Source organism: Histoplasma capsulatum, genomic scaffold (assembly GCF_000149585.1).
Source record: "Histoplasma capsulatum NAm1 scaffold_1 genomic scaffold, whole genome shotgun sequence".
Lineage (NCBI taxonomy): Eukaryota > Fungi > Ascomycota > Eurotiomycetes > Onygenales > Ajellomycetaceae > Histoplasma > Histoplasma mississippiense.
The window spans coordinates 5,302,332-5,324,142 of record NW_001813982.1 but is presented as its reverse complement, the minus strand read 5'-3'; the positions used below and the strand labels follow the sequence as shown (position 1 = coordinate 5,324,142).

Genomic DNA, 21,811 nt, shown 5'->3' with positions numbered 1-21,811 from the left:
TTAATACACCAATTCGCATATACCGCTTCCTCACCCAACGCTTCCTCGCTGATGCCATTGGCCGAGACGTTGCAGCTATCGTCCTGGCCGCATCAACCCGACCATACGCAGAAAATCTCAACGCGACAGACTCCGGATATGCTGCCTCCTCTCACACGACTGCTGACGATATTCCGCCATCGCCAGATTCATCCTCCTTGGTCCAACCCCGTTCAAAATATTACGAACAACAATCCCTTCTCGAAAACGAGGAGCAAGAATGGCCTAAATCCGTACGAAAGCAAAAGGAACATCCAGACGTTAAGGAGCGAGAATGGTTAGATGATATCGTCTTGGATCCTCGCATTGCATCCCGCATGCGCAAATTTGATCTCCCCGCCGAAGAGGAAGAGAGAGCGCAGCGGATCAGTGAAGGGACGGAATGGATTCGCGGGGAGGACATGCCTGTTCATATCCCGGCTTGGAAACGGATTTGGAATACATATGGATGGGGTGAAGAAGATGATGGACGGCCGAAAGTCATCATTGGGAACTTGGATGAGGTGGATGGGGAGTGATAGATGGTTTTGGTTGGTTCGATATAGCATTTGAAGGATGTATTCCGTACATTTTCATCTCGTTTACCTATCTGCATATATGGGCGCATATGTTAGATATCCCGTGTACAATAGAATATAATCGTTTCCCGTTTTATGTCTCGTTTTTTTTCAAACATGGATGGGTGCTGAGCCTAGTGGTCATGTAGGCGCTGCATTTCATGATCGTAGAAGAATAAATGTTGAGAATAGGGTGTAAGTCGGTATGCATTTTCCTCCGCCCTATATCCTGCTATATTAGATTTCGTCTCAAGCACGAAGTGAGCCCTGTCTCACATGTGTGATGTATCAAAATAAAGCTTTGCACAGGATAGCTGCCTGGCAATTTAATTTACATGGTGAGATAAATGTTCCCTCTCGAGTCTCAACATATAATGGGTTTCGCAAGGTCCGGATATGTTGCACAAAGAAATTATTCCAATGACGGAAAATGGAGCAAAAAATCTAGGTATTAAGTCAACACACATCATGATTTCCGTTTTTTGGCTATCCCAGTGCACCACGCAGTTTGCCGTTAGGAAAAACATGAGACTCATACTCAAAAGGTTGAGACCAAGGTTGCTTCTAAACATAATGACATTGTGAGAGAAAACATGAAGGAGTAGAAAGAGATGTAGGAATAAATGGTCAATATATTTTCTCCACGTTGTGTGACAAGACTATAGAGTTGATGGATGAATGAAGCTGTAAGACCTCATCGTTTCTTTTTCTTTCTCTTGTCGTTCATACCTCTACTGGACATGCTGCAGCTGGAATGCCGATGCTTCGGCCCATCTCTTCTGAGCTTGACTTATATATGCCATCTTGGCATCCTGACCGCTGTTCCAGTCGTCCAGAAGTTGAAGGCCTGCGAGGGCATCCTCAAGCGAGGTGTTTTTGAAGTTAACTGTAGAGAGGAGCAGCTCCTCTCCCTGGGATCTCGAGTCAGGGTTCAGGAGCTGGCGGACTGATAGAGCGGCGTGGACATGTGGAGCGCTAGAGCTGTGGGTGGAAAGGAATGATTCGTTCCACTTTGTCAGGTCTTGGGTTTTTGGAAGCAGCGGATCAAAATCCGCGTTAATGACCTTAGATATATATGAGGGGAGGGGTTCGGATAGTGTGTCAATTGTTTTCCTGAAGCGGGCCATTTGAGTGTGAAGAATGGAGTTTTGGGGGTCGATGGAGTGGGCGGCGAGCAGACACTTTAAAGCAAGGAGATATTTTTCTGGAGCGTTGGAATTAGTCATAGAAAAACGATTTTGGAATAAAAGATTCTACAAACTTACTTCTTCTGAGGTACACTTCAAAGCCAGCTGTCTGCGCTTCTATATTGTTGGGCGAAAATTCTAACAATGGAGTCAAGAATTTCATGGCATCTTTTAATGGTTCGGGGGTCTGAACAAGTTTTGCTCCCAGCGGGTCAGGGTCCTCCTTCTTTGCTTCCCCGTCACCTCCTTTAGTGCTGCTCGCCTTCTTGAGGTCCCGTTTTTCCGCTTCCGCTTTCTCAAGCCTCAGCTGCTCACGCTTGGCTTTCTTGAGAGCTTTCTTTCGCTCCGCGCTATCGACCTCTCCCTTCTGGTCCCCATTTATGCCACGAGCGATTGGGCCATGAGCTAGATCTGGTTGGTCATGGAGTAATATATAAGCTTTGACAGCGGCGAGGGCACTGCGAGCATAATATGGGTGATCACGCAGGTGGTCTTCCCATCGTATCATGTCGACATATGCGCGGATCATTCCTTTCCTTAGAGAAAAACTGTGGAAATCGAATTGGTCTTCATACCATACATCAAAAATATGGTGAACGGCGTGGAATCTCTTCAGCGCGAGTCCAAGTTTTCTTTGACGTAAGTAGGACTCTCCGTCTTCGGTCAGGTACCAGACGCATTGCATCTCGTGAAGGTCGCCGAGCGCCCCACCCACTGTTTCGTTACGAGTAAATTTACTCATGTTGTCAAGCGCTTTTTCATTTTCATCGTTCCGGAGCTGGTATTTTGCTGCTTTGGAGTTAATATAACGATCTTTTTCGTCCAATGACCGCGCCTTTTCCATAAGTTCGGCTGCTTTCGGGATGTTGCCATAATGTTTCCATATTCTGGCCTTGGTCATATGATAATCCACAGATTTTGGAGATAACGCGATTGCTTTCTCGATATACTCAACGGCCTTTTCCAAGTTGCGGCTGAGATGATAATTGTAATGTTGCGCAAGAAAATAGTAAACCGAACTTTCGAACAAAGAAGCGTCCCCGTTAGTTTGTTTCTCTGCTGAACCATTCATTTGCGACCCAAGCTGGCCGCTTGCGTATCCTTCAGCAAGTTCCTTGACAATGTCCTTCTTATTACTGTTTGTATATAAAAATTTGATATTCGCAAAAGTAGATGGTATTCCCCTGCGAAACATTCGTTCAAGGTAATTATCCGCCGCTTCTCGGAAATCCTGGCCTTCCAAAAAGTCCAAAGGAATTCTGCGAGTGGCATCACCCCTTGGATTTTTCTCGGCCCATTCATCAAATATGGCTCTCAACGCCTCATGGTCGGATTGATCGATGCCCTTTGCTTTGATTAAGGCTTCATAGTAATTTGAGTTTTCCGAGTTCCTTTCCAACAGAGCCTCATAAGCAGCCGCCGCTTCCTCTTTCCTCCCAAGTCGCAATAGATAATCCGCACGCATTTCCATTACTGCAAGGACATCGAAACAGCTATTGCCCACTTCTTCTAGATGTTCCAGCGCTCTCTCAATGTTCCCGGTCTCAGCAATTATAGAGTTTTTATAGAGGGCAGCTTCCGAATGATCCATATCCGATCTCGGCGGAGGCGTTTTCAGAGTCTGCTCGTAAGTTGTAAGAACGTTTTCAGCCTCCGCCAAATTTCCCGCGAGGTGATGAGCAATGGCCAGGGCTGTCCAATTTTGGCGGAAACCTGGTTTTTGTTGCAGCATAGTCGTCCTACTTTGAATGTAACCTTGGTAATCTCGCATTTGGGCTTGGAGGAGAGCCAGATCCCGCTGTATAGCTTGAGACTCCGAGTCAAACTTAAGAGCGGTCTTGTAAGCTTTGATGGCTTCGTCATAATTCTTCTCCGCGCGATATAACAACCCATAGACATGCCAACAGATGTGGGATTTGAAATGATTTGTAATCGCCAGCCTTGCCAATGAAAAAGCTTCCTCTTGATGTCCTTGATTGCTGAGTATCAAGGCTTTCATGGCTTGAGTTTCTCCATGCTTAGGGTTTCTTCGGAGGACTTGATCCGCAGCCTTTATACCTGTGTCCCGCGGAGTCAGAAAGCTGCGCAGGTAAAAAATTGGCCATAAGGTAGTCACGCACCTTTTTTATACTGTCTACTTTCACAATGGCGGACGACTTGACGGAACAGCGACTGGTCCTTTGTACTCAACGGGGGGGGCTCCATTACGATTGGCTTCGGCTGGACGGTTTTTAGCCGTCCAGTGGTAAGGGGATAAATTTATGATGGCGTCCAAAGCTTGCCCGGAGGAAGTAGGAGTTAAGAGGAGAGGGAGCCGCTTCAATTGGTAGAGATAGTGGCAGTTAGAGGAGCATAGTCATGAAGGCGGACGCCATGAAGTCTGCAACGTTATCCAAAAATGCTTGCTGGTGGTGAGGCTTAAAAGCATTTTTTTTCTTTTGGAAAGGCCGATCATGTGACAATGTGCCTTCGAAGCTCCAATTCACAACCATATCTCTCTGCACCTGCCCGCCCAAGTATATTGGCCTGCGGTTAGAATATGTGGATTACGCGAACAGAAGTTTTGCCCTTGTCCTTGTTATGAGATTAACCATGTGTAACGTAATTTTACTTTGGCACATATCAGTGAATCTATTTAGATGCCCCAAGCCCCGAGTTGAGGAGGGGAGATGTGGAGCTATTTCGCAAAGGAAACTCCTTCGCACCTTGGCGTAACCAGTTGTTCTGTTGTCTGTTCCTCCAGTCCCTTGGATTGAGTTGGACACTGTGGGTTCTGATGATTGACCCAGGCTCAATTTTGTCAATCTGAGAACCCATACTATTTAGAGTATGCGTGCTTCATTTTTTCTTGACCCATGATTTCTTATATTCACGTTGACCCTGAACCTAATGATGGATGAAACGGGCGTCTGAAAAAGGCGGGCAACCAGTGTCAATATCCTTCAATCATATGGAGTGACTACTAGTTCTCTCATTCAAGCTCAAGATAAAAAGAAGTTCAAAATTTGAGGTTATTTGTCGCTCAATAACTTCAGGTTAGTTCGAACTTGATTGAAGTGTATTTTATATATCTCATGAACAATTTTTCAAAGAATACCGGGTTACGAGACTGATGTTTAGAATACAAGCAGTTATCAAGATATTGAACTTGGAGGGTATTTCTTAGTTCCCATATAGTGGTGGTGTGCATCATGGTCGCAGAATACCTGACCGTCCGGAACCTCACACCAACAACACTAATATTGAACCATGTTGATCGGTTCCTGGTCCTTAACGTCCTAAAATGCGACACTAAACAGGTGAAAAATGAGTTGAAGAACAGTGTGACCGGATCTGCAGCAGTTGCGGACACCTCGACGCAGAATTCGGGTCCTTTTGTTAGACAGGACGTGTCAATTCGGATCGAATCCTTCCACTCTGTGAAAACCGGGCTTTTGACAAGTCAGATAAGGAGCGTTTGCAGCTGATTTTTGAAGCGGAAGGCGAGAATGATCAAATTCAAATCACTGCATCCACTTGGGAGTCCGCCACGTCGAAACCGCTTGTCGACAGTCCCCGTTTCCGATTTACTGGAATTTATATAATCCCGGAATCACACCTTGCGATATACCCCTGTGCCAACCTAAATGCTTGGATGCGCGAGTTCACTGATGAAACGTATCTTTCTGCCCTTTCTATTCCCGGTACGCATAATTCCTCAGCATACCATTTAGCTGCACCCTCAGTCCGTTGCCAGGCTGTCAGCTCTCGGGAACAACTAGAAAATGGCATTCGATTTTTTGATATTCGGGTGCAGCCCCGATTCCCTAACGAACCAAGCAAGGACAAACTGCTGTTTGTCCATGGCGTATTCCCAATCTCTTTTTCGGGACCCAAATACTTGCGCGACCTCGTTAGCGAAGTTGAATCATTCCTCACGGAAAACCCTTCTGAAACTCTCATTATGTCCGTGAAGCGGGAAGTGCCGGGGAAACACACTGATGAGCAACTTAGTCGCATTCTCCGGGACCACTACGCGTATGACGGGAGTAAGTGGTACACGGAGCCTCGTGTCCCATTGAAGAAAGAATGTGGAGGATTGGGCTGGGGCATTGATGCTGAAGACTTGCCAGATAACACCCCATATTCAGTTTGTCCAAGCGGAGATTTATGCATTCAGGACTTCTACCGGGTACTTGATAGAACGATGATTCCGCGGAAAATAGACTATGTTAATTCTCAATTTGAAAGGGCGGCGGAACTGCGCAATCCATTTGGCATCATCGGGGAAAATAGAGCAAATAATGATGATCGTGGAGATCACGAATTTCCTTTTTATATAAATTTCCTAAGCGCGAGCAACTTTTGGAATGTTACGACTTGGCCGGAGAAGATTGCGGCAAGAGTGAATCCTGCGGCGGTGGATTATTTGTGTCGCAAGCATCATGGGAAGAAAGGGGATTGGTCTACGGGAATTGCAGTGTGCGATTTGGTTGGATTAGGCGGGGACTGGGACCTCGTGAAGTGTGTCGTCGGTATGAACTCCAGGCTCATGATGCAGCAGAGATAAATTGTGCCGAGCAAAAGTATGGACATTCTTCCCTTTGGATTTGGTTATTACACATGATTTTCGGAAAGTTGTCAACTTATTGTCTGGTTTGGTTACCAGTATTGGATAAAATGTCTGGTATATATTGTGCAATAGATATAGAGGCAAAAAGTCGGTATGTATCGGGAGAATGATACTAAAAAAAAATAAAGCAAAAACGTAGAAGAAAAGGGATCCAATTATCTCCTACTCTTTTGGACCATCTGCCTTCCCTTCACCCGCGCTCTGAACACCAGTCTCAGGTCCCTTCTGCTCTTCTTCCAAAACACTCCTGCGGCTCTCGAGGGTAAGATACAAACTCTTACCCGCCGAGTCCAACGTCGTAGTAACACTTGCTCCAGCTCCTTGCCATAGCGACACAAGCTGAGATCTCAAACCAGCCATGCCACCCTCGATTTCACCAACCCATCTTGTTTGATCTTGGTCGAACCACCTTGCCTTTCACTCTCGCGGCCAACTAATATCAATTTTCTTCGATCCTTCTGCACAGGCAAGTCGTACAGACCGAGGTTCGCCCTCCGTCCTGGAGCAGGGAACTGTGGTGGCTTGGGTGCCAAAATTGACAGTGCAGCTTTCAAATGTTCAGGGGAAACATAGGGGAAGCTGAGCACAGCAATCGGGCCAACCAAGATGTTGGAGAGATCATGATGTCCCTTTTTGTCGAGTACGGCAGCGTATGCAGTGCGAGAGAGATCGTGTGTTAAATTGGGGTCAGCTTTAGCGGCTGCAATTTTACCAGGGCCGCGAGGTGTCTTTTCGCCGGGCCGGAAGAAATCCACAACACGCAGAGCGACCTCGAAAATTCTGGTTTGGATGATTTTTAGTTGGACGAGGGAGGCTATGGGAGGCTCATTTCTGCCTACAGCAGCGTTTGTTTCGTCAACTTTTTGCAAAGCTTTCGTAAGCTCGCGACGGATGCCGGCCCATTCTACGGATTGAAGGTTGTTATGCTGGAAGATCAGGATCAATGGTGTTGTGCGGAGCAGGGAGGTGTATTGGCGGTGGAGCTGGGATTTGCGGAACTCGGGCCGGCGATGCGATGAGGGTTGGTATGATGGGTATGCAGCATCAGGTGACGATGCGGATTTCGATTGGGATGTTTGATTTACCGTTGATGTCGTAACGGCTGCTGCTGCTGCTGCTGTGCTAGCATATCGTCGAGGATATATGTGGACATCATGCGGAAGCGAGCGTGAGAGGACGGAAACGGAGAGGCGCAATCGAGGAGGCTTTGGAGCGGAAAAATGACAATTGGAAAATTTGAAATGAACGTAGAATCGTCAAATTGTCAATGCTATGCAATTGCCATGTGTTTCATAATTGGAGCCCGATAAATATATAAGCCGATAAGCTCTGTCTGGTAGAGAATATTTTTTTAGGTGCAGAAAGTATTTTGGTTGCTATCCAAGGCGGTGAATATTCTGCCAAGCTCATTAGTCGGACAAGTAGAGGATGTGAGTAACCATTGCGGGGCAACATTACGAGAACGAACAATTGTTCCTTTAATTGCTTTTGTTATTTCTTTTTACTAGATGCGAGTTTGTCGCCTGGATCCTGGCCGACAATATTCTGCATATAAGGGGGAACTCGACAGTAACGCGGCTATGGCGTCGGACAATCAAGGCTTTTCGATTTCCATCTCGCCGCTTCTTACAAGGCTCGCATATCCAGATGCAGCCCCATATGAGGTGACAGCAGGGGAAATCGCTGGTGCCTTTTCTCTCATCTTCGAGAATAAATTATCTCTCATTCAGACTGCTGCATTTCTCACCCTCTTACATTCAACTGGCAAGGATAGGGATGCCGATGTGTTAGCCCAATGCGCAGCTCGAATGAGAGAGGCTGCTGAGTCAATTGAACGAACACCACTGTTGGCGCTGGCTAAGGAGCGAGATAGAAAAGAAGGAGCTTATAATGGTGGCTTTGTGAGTGAAAGAATCAATGAAAATTTTTATTCTAGGGAATAAGTGAAGCAGCAAGCTAACAGCACGTTCGGTGGAAGTGTGACATTGTTGGGACAGGAGGAGATTCCCACCGCACATTCAACATCTCTACGACCTCTTCCATTATAGCGTCGCCATTGCTAATGATTGCCAAGCATGGAAATCGGGCGCAAACGTCGTTCTCGGGTTCTGCGGACGTCTTGACATCGATCACTCCGACCCCACCCAACATATCTGCCGTTCGACCAGAGAATGTCTTCAAGGTGTACGAGAAGTCAAATTACTGCTTTTTCTTCGCTCCAAATTTCCACACTGGCATGAAATTTGCAACTCCCGTTCGAAAAGGGCTGGGTTTGCGGACGATCTTTAATCTCCTTGGACCACTGGCAAACCCAATTGATTGGGGTATTGAAGCTCGATTGGTTGGCGTAGCATACAAATCCCTGGGCCCAATATTCGCAAACGTTCTGAAGCTCAGCGGGGTTAAAAAGGCGTTGGTAGTATGCGGCGAAGAAGATTTGGATGAAATTAGTTGTGCTGGAAAAACTAACTGTTGGAAACTCTCTGAATATCTCAATCCTGAATATCAAGGCGACTCGGATAGCAATCCCGAAGATGACGAGACTTTGGATGAGGACGCGCCGTCCAAGACGTTGGTAAAAATCGAACACTTCCAGCTTCAGCCTTCGGATTTTGGGTTCTCTACGCGCCCACTTTCAGAAGTTGGTGGAGGCAAGATGCCGAGCGAAAACGCGTTGATACTCATGAGTATGCTCCGCAACGAGATGCCTCGCGACCATCCCATCTTGGAGTTCGTGCTCATGAACGTTGCGGCTCTCTTGGTTATATCTGGCATCTGCGACGCTGATACAAGTAATATGGGTCCTGGTGACAATGGGGAAGTTATAAAAGAGGTTGGTCCAGGTGGTGGACGCTGGAAGGAGGGTATTCGGCGCGCGCGGTGGGCGATCGAAAGTGGGAGGGCACTGAGCAGCTTGGAAAAATTCATAGAAGTATCAAACTCGTTGTAACTGGAATAAGGAGGAAATTGGGAAAAAAATGTTTTTTGGTCATATCTTTTCGGGTCTTGAATGGACCACGTTGTATTTATTGATATTAATATCCTTTTTTTTTCTCCTTCAGGGAAACTTAACGGATGAGTCCCTTGAAGGATGACAACAACGCTGCGCTCGGGTATGATTTCAACTGGCGATGCGACAATGAACGATGCAAGAAATTTTTATCATGATTACTATCCGAGAATTCCCGCTTCCCATCTGGCGACAAAGCTTTTTCTTTTGGTCATAAAAATCAAAATCAAACGTCCACTCCTTAACGCCATGCCGAAGCTGTTGTGAGCAAACAACAGCGTAAAAAAATGTGAAAAGCACACCCTCTCCTGCAATAACCTGATTCTCATGATCGCCTATGGTACTGTGGAAATGCCGGTAAGGGAACGTGGGTAGGTATCATCGGGCTTGAAACTGCACCATTCTGTACATGCACAAGATGGCACCTGTTAGTTTCTAAGGGTCCTGAAAGCTTGTATCGGAAACAGGAGGGAAACTGAAACGAACCTCTTAGTCCTCTCCTTATACAGCACACGATGCCCACATTCCTTGCAGCGGATCTGATCCCCACGCTTCATGGAGACGCGGGAGTTGCAATCACCACAGACATAGGTTACGGAAACCGCATCGTTGGTGGTTCCTTCGACGATACCGGTTGCGCCAGTATACCCAGTTTGGCCTGTGGGAACTTTGTAGGCTTCGCGAGACATGGCTGTTAATGGAAATAAGTGATATGCGCGTGAGTGGGGAGGAGACTCTGGAACGTGTGATGTTAAGTTGGAGAGAAGCTTCTTGACATCGAGAAGTTTTTATGCTAGACTTCCTATTATGGACTAGCACATCCGTCCATTTGGCCGTTGTCATGTGATTTCGAACGATAAATTTATCGAGGGCTTGAGACGTCAGGTCACCTAACAGCTTAGCGATCCAATTACACATCTCTGATTAACTAGTTATATCTATATCGGTTTGAGTGATGGTGGATCGCAATTCGATTCTTCATATTTAGTGTCTCCAAGATCCAGCTTCTGTTTGTCAAAGGGGTTACTCATTTGAAAGCATGTTCTACGCTAAGTTCAGGTCCATCCAGGGTCTTCATCCGGCCGCTTTGGCCATTCGCTCCCTATTGACAGGAACTGCGCTCCTAACGCTCTCCTACCGCGTGCATAGTAGACAGTTTGCGTTATGGAGCACCCATTAAGGAATGGTGGCTTCCGGCTGCTATAACATTTGTTTCAGGGCTACAACGCTCGACCGGCTCTCATGGATACTAGCACTTAGTATTCCTCCTTCCTTAGGGGAATGTGGCAAGTCGAAGGGCCTTGCACTGGAGAGGAAGAGTTCCTCCTGCTCTCCTTCCTTGGTATGGCGGTGTGTTTGTTACTGCTGCTATTGTTATTATTGTTGTTTTGTTTTGTTTTGTTTTGTTTTGTCTTGTCTTGTCTTTTCTCCTCTTCCTCCAACTCTCCAGAGTTATTATTCATCTTCGTGCTATGTGCCCATGTCTTGATACTGCCATCATTGACGGAGACCATATCCTTTATCCCAATATTCTTCCGTGTATTCTTCTATATCGTCTCTCTTGTTTTGTCTACTCTAGTTCTATATACTGTGTCGGTTAAAATAAGTTTCCCAGCCGATTGGAATCGTGGTTAATCACTACGTTCTCCATCTTACTGGTGCAAATCAAAGAAAACTCACTTGTCATTCGAGTTGAAATCGTATCATTTATGATGTCTCCTCAATTGCCTGCCGCCCCGGAGTCTATAGATGTCAACGCACCCGTTACGCAAACCCGGGAATGTTCGCATCATGGCACAGCAGTCCGGCGCAGGTCAGCCCGGCCCTCTCATCCACTTCAACGGTATTATAGTCGCCATAACTTTCCAAAGCCCATAAGGCACTCCGAATTGCGGTTCAAGGGTCGTAACTCTGCAAGACAACTACTTGGTCGAGATCTTTTTGGAAGGAGACGTGAACTCTACCATTCAACCAGTTCCGCCAGTAGTGGTGAGCAAGATGCAGCCTGTCTCTCTATCAAGCCATATCCTTCTGAGAGAAGCCTTCTCGAACAGCCCGCCAATATTCCTCAGATGGTTACGCCGAATGCTAGGGAAAACCCGTTTACCGACACTATGAGTGGCGCATTCAACTTTACAAAGTCTCCTCGTTGGCTGGGGAAAACGTTGGCTGCACCTGCAGCTTTCCCTGAAAAGGAGCCTTGGGTGATTAGGAACACGCACAACCCATTTGGCTCGGACACGATCAGCCACACAGATTCATGCCTTTCTGCGACTTATCCATCCCAGAAAGAATGTATGAGAACTCAAGCATATCAGCGGCATTATTCTAACAGTTTGGTGCCAGGTCAAAACCAATCTTATCCCATGACTGTTGGGTTTGGCTTAACTCACAGGCCGAGCACGACCGAAACAGACGAGTTCTCGCGATTGTTACAAACGATCGAATTACACTCACGACAATCGAAGGGCAGAGCGGACTTGGTCTCTAGCTACCTCGAGAGAGAGGCAAGCTATTCGGATATAAATCCAGAAGGCGGCGATGTCATCAACAAGTTCTTCACCAAACCACTCCGCCAGCTAAATCAGGATTCCGAAGGTAGCCTCCAAGTTGCGTCCCTTCCAGGCGGTGGTGACAGCCCCGATCCGCCTCGAACCCCATTCCGCGGACATATGATAGACCGTATCGATTCAGGAGGGGCCGTGGTCGGTTTAGATGAAAATAAAAGTGGCCAAGGAAGGGCTACAGCAAGTCATGAAAACATCCCCCAAGATGAAGGCCCTGGTATTGCTAGAGATAGTCAAGGTTCGTTCGTCAAAATTACTAGCTTTCTGGATTATTTGGGTACTGACGTGGCAAGGGTTAGTTCCAAACAACACTAATACCCAGAAAAGCCACCCTCCGGCGAGCTGTAACGGAAACTGTACATACTTTGCCATGCCAGTTTGTGAGCTTCTACAGGGTTCAGCTTTGAGCACGTCCGAGTTTGGAGGCTTTTATGATACGTTCGTTCCAAGCGTGGCTTCAGACAACTCGTTTCCGAGGAAAAGGCCAATCCCAAATATCGGAGATGCGTTCCAAAACAAGCTCGATTTACCCGCTGGCTGTTGCAGCCAACAGGCGAAAGCTTATACTGAGAAATCCGACCCTTCCGAAAAGCCTCAGTACAGTTCGAACTGCCGGGGATGCCGCCCAAAGAGAGTCAAAGTTGATCATTTCACAGGACAGCCCGACTCAGTTTACCAAATCGGCGTAGACCACAAACCGCTTGAGGCTCCTCTAACCACGCAAGGTCCCCGTCCGCACCACAGTGAAACGCTTTCTGAGATATCGCAGTCGTCAGAAAAGCCATACTCTGCCCCGACAACACCTGGCGACCAGCGGATGTATGGAACGAGGCAGAAAAAATATGTCGTCCCACCTCTTGCAGACATGCCACCAAACTGTGCCTGCCGACCCCATTGTTCATGCTCACCACCCTGTCAATGTGGGCAAGACACAAATGTTGAAATGACAATGGCAAATACTACCTCCTCACAACCACCTCCTGGGATATCAACCAAATCACTTACGACCAACTCACAAAGTTGCGCTTGTCAGCCTCGTTGTTCATGCCTACTGCCCTGTCAATGTGGCCAGGACGCCGATGCTAAAACTGGAAGAAGAAATACCTCCCTGTCTGTGCAACAACCACCCGGGACACCAATTTGCGCTTTCCCACTTTTTCAGATTACTCCTCAAGAGCCAGGTTTGCCTGTTAATGAAATACATTCTTCCCAAGTTCCCCAATGTAGCAGCTGTGAATTGCTGCAAACACAGGCGTAGGTGCGATTGTTGTGTGCCTTTTAAGCTTCCGCGACTTTTATGTTTTTTCTTGTCTGGTCATCGATTTCTCCATTTCCAGTTATGGCAGTGATTTTGCGACTGGCGCTGCATCTCAGGTAGTGTATTGCGATGTTGATCTCTGCAAGTTTCCTCCCACAAGAGCTGCGGTACGGAAGCCCCTTCCCCGAGTGGGTTAAACCTTTTCACTCTCTTTAGGATGTTATATTGTTTTTTGACTATTATTATTGACCACCGCAACTTTCTATGTCTTTCACTCATTGTATCCACATTTTGTATACCACTTGTTCGTTTCGTCGAGTAAGAGAACCAATTTGAATGTTTCAAAGACGCAACAGCGTAACCTCGGTGCTGGATTTCTATGAACAATTAACGTAACTTGCATGTAATAGCAGCCAACTGGCGAATTAACTGGAGCCTTTTGTAGTTCCTTTTTCCATGCTCACCTCGAGGCCACACGTCCCACGTTTCATCTTCTCAATCTTGACGGATTTTTCATACGTGATCAAAACACCCGATAAGACGAAGGGGAGAGGTTAGGGTATTGATGGCACAGCAATTCTATGTAAATGGAGATACATACTATCAGAGTAAAGCTGCCGTTGATGACCAGATAGTAGACGTTCCCTTGATCCACGCGCTATCTTGGCTAGCATGCACTTGTTGGCCTACCTGGCTCCACGCCCCTTTCGTTTCAAGAGCAGCGGCTCCCTGGCTATGGAAAACGAACATGAGAAATCCACCCCTTTTCCTCTCATCAATATAACTAGCACTGGACACCTTACTACTGAGAATTGAAGATGAACACAAAAAAGTTCATCGCCTAGTTTAGAGAACCAATCGATTAGATATAAATACGCCAAAATTTATAAATATCCCAGCTATTATATGCAACCGTTCCCGCCTCTATAGAGGTAAAATACTGTACATGTTGTGTGGACATACAAATGGGGCCGGACAAGGCTAAATGTATGCAAAAATATGAACCAAAAACACTTCCGCTGTAAAAAGGGAGAAGATGCGTTTGCTTGTTTCCATGGAACACAAGTCTTGCTGGCTTTTTTATTGTATATATATGTGTGAGAGAGCAAAAAAGACGAGATGTGAGCGTATATTGCGTCTACCAACCCCCGCCGGCCTTCCCAGCAAGTGCCGCAACTCGAGCCATAGCTCCTGCCGCACCCGAATCCTTACTTCTGCCCTTGCCCACGTCACTTTCTACCTTTCGGAAGGTGGTATAAACAAGCTTTTCCAAGGGGATATTCGTGCTGCGAGACCAGTGGGATAAGATATCGTCACATGTGTGGTGATCTGTGGCATCACTATTGTGTGACGGGTTGGGAGAGACATCGGAATCGGAATCGAAATCGGCCCAAAAATATGCATCATCGACTCGCGCGAGCCAGGCTCGCTGTTCCTGTGGTGCCAGCTTTTGCATAGACTGTTGATTCTGCTGCAGCAGCTGCTGCTGCTCGTTTGGCTTCAGCGTGTCGATGTCTCGCGCGTCATCGACGCGTATTTGACCACCACCATTCGTGCATCCGCCTGGACACGCCATTACTTCGATATAAGCATAATCTGTGGCTGATGTGCTACTAACTGTAGCCGCACATCCACCACCTGCCCTGCGACCTATCATAGGATTGGCGCCAGGGAGCCGTGATGCGCGAGGAGGTTTTAGTTTTCGGACTAGGTTTTGGATATTACGAAAACCGTAGTACCGAGCTGCCTTTATAATCGTATCACCTGACGGAGAGATCAGGGCGTATTCTATCACATCGGAATTTCGACCACGCTGCGTTTGGATTTGGCTTCCTGGGTTCCGATGTTGGTATGTTGTGAGGATGTGGTAGAGATAGCCCCCTGACGTGCCAGCAGCGGAGGGTTGGACGAACTGGCTAGATTTAGGAAATAAGAAAGGCGCAAAATAGGGATCAGGGAATAACGGGACAGATGGTGAAGGCAATGGCTGTAATGGGAGGTTTCTGAGAGAGATATTTCGGGAGGTCGCTAACATGAGGAGTTCGCGGGAAGTGATGACGCAGTCAACATCTCGCACGGGAGAATGTGATTCCGTTGGAGCAGATCCTTTCTGTGTCATAGATGAAGCGTCCTGCCAAGAAGCATCCGTTAATTCTTGCCGGCTAGCTTCCAGCTTTTTATCAAAACAAGGCATGATGGCCAAGTGCCAAATCTGTGCGGATGAGATATTCAATGCCTTGCTCAGCACGGTTTTCAACAAGGTCCCCGTAAGGGCTTGTGGGGATTTTAAGCGGGATATGTGAGGTAGGACATGTGGATGAGTCTTTTCAGCGTAACATATCCATCCTGGACAAGCGGAGGATAGAACTGGTCGCTTCGGGGCCGGAAAAGTTTCGATGAGGGTGTCCTTGGAGCTATTCAACGACTCCGTAACTTCGCTCACACTGAGTTCCAAGCAGACCTGCCGCATAACGTTTGTATCAATCACCCAGGTAAAGCCATTGCCATAGGCGCCTCCAGCCCTTAACCCATCGGGCCCACTGAGAAATTGCTCAATCAAGTATCCGGCTTCGCGCTCAGAAATTCCATACGTCGCGGCCAAGCTTGCTCTGGCCTGCGGGCTGACACTTGCAACGAATATCTTTCCACCACTTTCTGTTGTCCTTTGCTCGCCTTCTGCAGAGAAACCGGCATCATTTTCTCGTAACCTTTGAGCGTTACTGCACCCGTTCAGTTCGTCGATTCGTAATTCTGCGCACGAGTCCAAGGTATTAAGCACTTCAGCGTGCGACTGTAGGGACACTAAAACGGCCTCAGCTGATGTGACGCATCCTGAACATGCCAGACAATCCGTCAGGGAAATCTGCACGGAGGGTGGGTTGTCAGGATGGATCTTGTCTTCCCTTGCAACTTCATATACATCCTATTACCAAACCAACGAACATATGAAAAGCATGTCAGTGGAAAAGTTGATTTTCTTTATTTCCTTATGTATCTCGGAGACGCTAGGATGAGTTGAAAATATACGTACCTTAGAATTTTTATCAGCTTTTCGGGGCAACGATTCAATGGGCTTTATGCAGGCGACCCCTGGAGAGATGAAGTCATTTAAGTCATCTGCCGACAGAATTGCGCTCATGACGACGGTGAAACAACAGAACGACGCTGAGATGGTCGTAAAGACGTCTGACCAAATCTGTGAGCCCGAGCTATTGAAGTAAATGGCAATAGCTCTAAAGACAAAAATCAATAGAGATACAGCACAAGACAAACGATATAAAAGTATGTCGAGGCAAAAAAGATTCAAGCACCCGTTCCGCTGAGTAATCCGGCATTCGGCTTGGGCCCGAAAAGGTGGGACCAACCGTCCCCGCACTAGTATTAATCTGGCCTGACCGTGAGATAAGCTTTTTACGTCCGGCAGAATTTCTTATCGTTCTCACCGCCTTCAGAAAGCTGCCTAAGTGGCTGAGTCAGGCGCCCATACAGCCCGACGGATTGTTAGCATTCAGGTTTATATATTAGGCACACTGCTGCTCGACAGGGAGGGATTGAGTGCGGGGCGCTTTTAACCTGCTCAACTTCATTTTCAACCCTGATAAATATTGGAGATGGCTGAACCTCCAAACCGCAAGCTGGTGCAAACCGTGCTCAATCTCCACCCCGAGCGGAGAAGGGATCTGGGAAGCTCCCGCTCCCCATATTTTGTCCGCCAGTCCCCGAATGACGATACAACAGACGGACGTGCACAAAATGATTCCCAAGACAAGATGGAGGATATACAACCTAGCCCCTCGGCATTACAGCAACAGGGGTCATCCAGTGGCAGTATATCCACCATCCACGAAGCCGCTATACAGCGTAAACACGCAATCAAGGCTCGTCGCAAATACCTCTCCTCCATAGCCGCTGAAACCACCGCTTTGCTTCCGAATATTCTCGCGACTGCCCCTCATGCTCCTCCAAAAGGATACCTATATGCCCCTCCAAACCCGCCCCGTCTTTCCCCTCGCTTCTGCCCGAATCTGCCTCCCACAGCAATCCGCATCCACGATGCTGATACCTTCGACACAGCGATTGGCTTGGCGGAATGCTCCAAGTACATCACAATCAAGGACAAGAGGCCCGTCTGCATCCTAAACATGGCCAATGCAAATAATGCAGGTGGCGGCTGGAAGCGTGGGGCGTTGGCGCAGGAAGAAGCGCTCTGTTATCGAAGTAGCCTTAGCTTCTCGTTGAAGCTACGATACTATCCGATTCCAGAGATGGGGGCAATATACTCCCCGACGGTGCTGGTGATTCGGGCCAATATGGATGAAGGCGAACATAAGCTGCTCGATTTAGAGCAGCCAGACAAGCTACCAGTGGTCAGCGTGGTGTCCGTGGCAGCGCTCTGTTTTCCTGAAGTTAGGACAAGGGAGGTGCCTGGAGTGGGGATTAGGCAGGTTTATAAAGACCCTGCCGATCGGGAAATTATGAAGGAGAAGATGAGGGTAGTTCTGCGGACTGCAGCTGTGAATCAGCATCGGCGATTGGTACTAGGGGCTCTGGGTTGTGGGGCATTTGAAAATCCGAAGGAGGAGGTTGCGGATTGCTGGGGCGAAGTTTTTCAGGAGCGTGAATTCAGTGGCGGGTGGTGGGAAAGCATCATATTTGCTGTCATGGATGATCGTGATGAGGGTGAAGATGGGGATGGTAATTTTGGTGTGTTCTATAAACGACTAGATGGAGTCTTCGTTTAAGATTGATTTGTACCTAGATTCCCCTAACTCCTAGAGGAGAATTGTTTGCGCATACCCCTATGAAGAATCCCCTTGTTTTATCGAAAACCGACGGAATTAAGTAGAAAACTTGACAAGAAATGGATGCGGATGATCGGCCACACACCGTCAATACTACTGAAACAAATGAAATAACGAAACTGTTTAACGATTTCTTTCATTTGCTTAGTCAACCATCACATGCACCTGAATCCCTCCCTAATCACTTCCTCGAACGAGAGGATTTCCCACGCCTTGAAGATGATTCAGTTTGCGCAACAGCCTTTTGCTTCTGCCCGTGTGCCTCCTCATCACCTTCTACTGTCGGTTCAACTTTCGACTTCTTAGTTGCAGCTTTCTTGGTGGAAGATTCCTCCTTAGGGTTCTCTGCCCCTTTGTTCTCCTTTGCAGTGGCGCCTTTCTTCTTCTTAGGTGGTGGTGACTCATCAATCTCTGTAACCTCATCTTCTGCATCCGCTGCAACTGGGCCTGTTTTTTTCTGTACAGATGGCACTACGGCACTGGTCCGGCCCCCAACGGTGATGAAAACAATTTTGTCGCCATTGGGTAACTTTTGAGAACGATTCTGCTTTCCCTTGCCCCACCGATGCTTGAACAGCCAGTCGGCGGGAAACTTTTCGGAATCTCCCAGGAGATCAACTGACATTGAGCATACGTAGTTGATTGCGGAGTGGAGCTGTTCGATCTGAGCCTCTGGGATGGTATTGCAGTATTGCTCTGGGTGGATTTTGGCATGGTACAATATTTCATCCCTGATGGAAGATTTTGGTTAGTGTCATCCTTTCTATCCAGAAGCCTACATGGATCGAACGAACCCCATCCAATTGCCAATGCCACTGATATTGGCTTGATCAAGCAGTAAAGCCTTCATGGGAACTTTCTTGCTTGCCAACTTTTTCTTTAGCCAATCCAACGTCATGATATCTTTGTCCAATATGGGATCTGGCCCATTCTCCTTCAGCGGACTATGTTTTCTGATCTCGGCTCCAGGGCAATCGACCAACCTCACTCGTCCAAACCGCCGTGGATCGACGAATGCAGCTTCAGAATTCGAGGAATCATCAAGTTGGAGCCTAAATTTCCAGAATTTCGGCGGCCACACCGATTCTTCATTCTTCGGCGACGGGGCGGTTCGACTATAATGCGTGTTCACGTTTGTGAACTTCAGCCAACCAGTCATGCCAAAATGCATAACAGGATGGGGGGGCGAGGACATGATTATCCAGAAATATTTCCCTTGCTGCCCCGAACCCACAATCTTTTTACCCTCCATGTGTTTCTTGAACTCCGTAGCCGACGTTCCCGCTTTGCCAAAGACGACGGGGTCATGTTGGGCGTGGACTTGGGTGATGGTTTTGCCAACAAGATTTGTGCAAATGTAGTGGACAATTCGCGCCACTTCTGCTAACTCAGGCATGACTGGAACAATGTAGGATAGGACTTGAGGTGTATTGATAAGTTCGACGTTGTATATTTAAATATATTTTAAATATGATATTAAAATTGAACGAATGTGCCTTGTTTTGTAGATTGAATCTTGGGGCAGTACCTGATAGCTTACAGAAAAGCAGGTTAAATTTCCTTCACACAAAGCGCAGCACAAAAACCCTAATGACTCTTAACGGGAGGAATCGCTGGGGAGCAACACAGTAATCAGAGGCATGAGGGATTCCAGAAAATTTTGGGATCGTGTCGTTGTAGGCAGACGCATCAAAACTAAACCCTTGGAAGCCATTAGGCGGATTAGTCAGCAGGAGCAATGCCGAATTAATCGCGGCTTGGACGAACCGGGAATGATAAGCTCCTGGAATATTCGGGTTTGCAGCATTTTCCCTGTCACCAAGCATTTGATCGATTTGTCGTGCAGAATGTATTCGTCAGATGAATTTTACTTCAGGGATGAAGTGAAGTGGGACGCGTTCATTAACCACGTAATCATGTGACCTGACGTAACTACCTAGGTACCTAGGCCGAGAGGAGATTCGCCAACTTCCGACTTATTTCCTGTAAAATTTTACAAACAAATAGCCGGCTCGAATACACACCATTTTTACTATGCGAATTTATTCTCTTGCGTTTTTCAGTTTATAAAATATTCCTTACGCGTATATAAAATTTTTATCAGCCAACCCTGAGGCTGAGGGATTGCTATAACACAATCCCATCCGCAGCTGGCCATTGACAGATTGAACCGTCCAAACAAAGTTCATGCGGAATTGGTTTTGGGCTAAGCTGTCCCCATCAGACGACGTGCCGTCGATGCTGGCAAAAAGGGAAATGTCCCGGCCCCTTTCTCAGCCATATCTGTCTCCGCAATTCTGTTTCAATGAGAGAGCACTTAGAGGTGAAATACCGAACGCTACCCCAGCAAACCCAACCAGATTAAATTCTGTTTAATAAAAATAGAAACAATAACTAACCGGATATACCCCTTCCTCTGCATTATCTGTAGACTTCCTCCGCATATCACGATCTACAATAGACGACTCCATCACACAGAATTTAAATGCCCTCCTGACTCCCGCACAGAAAGGGTTTGACCTTTCTATAACAACAACCCGACAGACAGACTATGGAAGTAAAGGTCAAATAGAGCCGGAGAAATGCAAGTCGTTCCAGAATAATGTCCTCTTCCCTTCCTGGCAGAACCGATCCGACGTCCTGAATTATTGCGCTGGTGTGGCAACGAGCCCGGACCCGGACGACCCGGAACTTCTGCTGCGCCAGGGGGAATCGGCAAAGGATAGGGAAAGAGTGGTTGATGAGCGATTGGATCCGTATTCGGCAAGGTTTTTCCCGCGAGAAGCCAGGACGGAATCGCTAGCTATGTTGCTGAGAAATGAGCGCGGAGTTGAACGCATTATACGATCGAGGACGTGGGGATTGGTTACGGAGCGTTGTAGTGGGTTATCTGTAAGATGGGAGGATGCTTTGGATCGCTGGCGGGAGGAACAAGATCGAAAAAAATAACGGGAGCTCGCCCTAGCAGGTTTGTTCGTCATTCCCTTGTTTGGTCGACGACGCAACAAACGCTGCCTTGGATGTAGTGGATGCCGTTGGGGCTTCGATAGTGCTGTTAAAAGTACACATAAAAGAACGCTATACGGTTCTACTTGCTCTTTCTGTACTATATGTTGGTATAGATGATGATTGATATATGTACTGTACAAATATTCCGCCTTATAGACGAGCGACTGTAAAATTTTGTGTAGGCTCTCAGTCAGGTTCTTGGGCCGCAAGAGGGTTCATAGTAGAACAGGAACAATTTATGCAATTATAATTATCAATAAAGCCTAAAGATCAGAAGTATGGGAAATGCGACTGGAACGCTCAAATCAGCTGCAGCAGCGCAGATATCATCTTTCTCAACTGGAAGCTCTGAGGTACGGTACATGTACTAACCCCCTTCTCATTCCCTTCTTATTCGCTTTCTCCGTCCATGACTCCAGCTGTGGTAAGAACTCATTACTGGCGGGAGTCATAAGAGCGCACACTGTTCTCCAAGTTGCCTTGTCAGTCCTTAATTTTGAGTCACAATGACGGGCTCTGTTAAAGATTTTGAGACAGAAATTACGATCCAAACAGCATCCTGTCTGCCAATCTCTGAAGACAGCTGCAACAGCAGCCAGCCTTTATGAGACCTCAGCAGTAAGTCGCTGTTTGAGCCCCTACAGCCCTTCTGAAGCACTCTAATGTTGCATGGGTCTCGAGGTTAACCAGCTTAACCGGGCTTTAGTAACGTAACTTAGAATGCTCTGCTCATCACTGGCACCCGACGTTCTCCACCTGACCCGACAACG

General features: G+C 47.2%; 9 protein-coding genes across 9 annotated transcripts in view; 5 read left to right on the top strand and 4 right to left on the bottom strand.

Moving 5' to 3' along the window:
• Positions 1-557, top strand: part of HCAG_01500 (predicted protein) — a gene marked incomplete at both ends in the record, with an annotated part of 1,842 nt that extends 1,285 nt beyond the window's left edge. The window contains one exon of the mRNA XM_001544403.1: positions 112-557. Coding sequence (XP_001544453.1) covers positions 112-557 — 446 coding nt within the window. The remainder of the gene's footprint in view (positions 1-111) is intronic.
• Positions 558-1,327: 770 nt separating this feature from the next.
• Positions 1,328-4,640, bottom strand: HCAG_01499 (conserved hypothetical protein; the record flags this gene model as incomplete). The annotated part of the gene is made up of 5 exons (XM_001544402.1): positions 1,328-1,800; positions 1,862-3,841; positions 3,904-4,003; positions 4,489-4,547; positions 4,637-4,640. The coding sequence occupies 5 exons, from the start codon at positions 4,638-4,640 to the stop codon at positions 1,328-1,330; spliced, it is 2,616 nt and encodes an 871-aa protein (XP_001544452.1).
• A 334-nt stretch (positions 4,641-4,974) lies between these two features.
• Positions 4,975-7,414, top strand: HCAG_01498 (conserved hypothetical protein; the record flags this gene model as incomplete). The annotated part of the gene is made up of 6 exons (XM_001544401.1): positions 4,975-5,224; positions 5,260-6,297; positions 6,535-6,657; positions 6,862-6,936; positions 6,969-7,035; positions 7,237-7,414. The coding sequence occupies 6 exons, from the start codon at positions 4,975-4,977 to the stop codon at positions 7,412-7,414; spliced, it is 1,731 nt and encodes a 576-aa protein (XP_001544451.1).
• Positions 7,415-7,903: 489 nt separating this feature from the next.
• On the top strand, positions 7,904-9,345 carry HCAG_01497 (conserved hypothetical protein; the record flags this gene model as incomplete). The annotated part of the gene is made up of 2 exons (XM_001544400.1): positions 7,904-8,296; positions 8,374-9,345. The coding sequence occupies 2 exons, from the start codon at positions 7,904-7,906 to the stop codon at positions 9,343-9,345; spliced, it is 1,365 nt and encodes a 454-aa protein (XP_001544450.1).
• Positions 9,346-9,783: 438 nt separating this feature from the next.
• HCAG_01496 (predicted protein) lies at positions 9,784-10,094 on the bottom strand (the record flags this gene model as incomplete). Its single annotated transcript, XM_001544399.1, has 2 exons — positions 9,784-9,808; positions 9,892-10,094. 2 exons carry the CDS (start codon positions 10,092-10,094, stop codon positions 9,784-9,786), a joined length of 228 nt encoding a protein of 75 aa, XP_001544449.1.
• Positions 10,095-14,368: 4,274 nt separating this feature from the next.
• On the bottom strand, positions 14,369-16,369 carry HCAG_01495 (conserved hypothetical protein; the record flags this gene model as incomplete). Its single annotated transcript, XM_001544398.1, has 2 exons — positions 14,369-16,153; positions 16,262-16,369. 2 exons carry the CDS (start codon positions 16,367-16,369, stop codon positions 14,369-14,371), a joined length of 1,893 nt encoding a protein of 630 aa, XP_001544448.1.
• A 472-nt stretch (positions 16,370-16,841) lies between these two features.
• On the top strand, positions 16,842-17,972 carry HCAG_01494 (predicted protein; the record flags this gene model as incomplete). The annotated part of the gene is made up of 1 exon (XM_001544397.1): positions 16,842-17,972. The coding sequence occupies one exon, from the start codon at positions 16,842-16,844 to the stop codon at positions 17,970-17,972; it is 1,131 nt and encodes a 376-aa protein (XP_001544447.1).
• A 241-nt stretch (positions 17,973-18,213) lies between these two features.
• HCAG_01493 (conserved hypothetical protein) lies at positions 18,214-19,428 on the bottom strand (the record flags this gene model as incomplete). Its single annotated transcript, XM_001544396.1, has 2 exons — positions 18,214-18,763; positions 18,827-19,428. 2 exons carry the CDS (start codon positions 19,426-19,428, stop codon positions 18,214-18,216), a joined length of 1,152 nt encoding a protein of 383 aa, XP_001544446.1.
• Positions 19,429-20,288: 860 nt separating this feature from the next.
• Positions 20,289-20,981, top strand: HCAG_01492 (conserved hypothetical protein; the record flags this gene model as incomplete). The annotated part of the gene is made up of 2 exons (XM_001544395.1): positions 20,289-20,355; positions 20,464-20,981. 2 exons carry the CDS (start codon positions 20,289-20,291, stop codon positions 20,979-20,981), a joined length of 585 nt encoding a protein of 194 aa, XP_001544445.1.
• Positions 20,982-21,811: the final 830 nt, after the last annotated feature.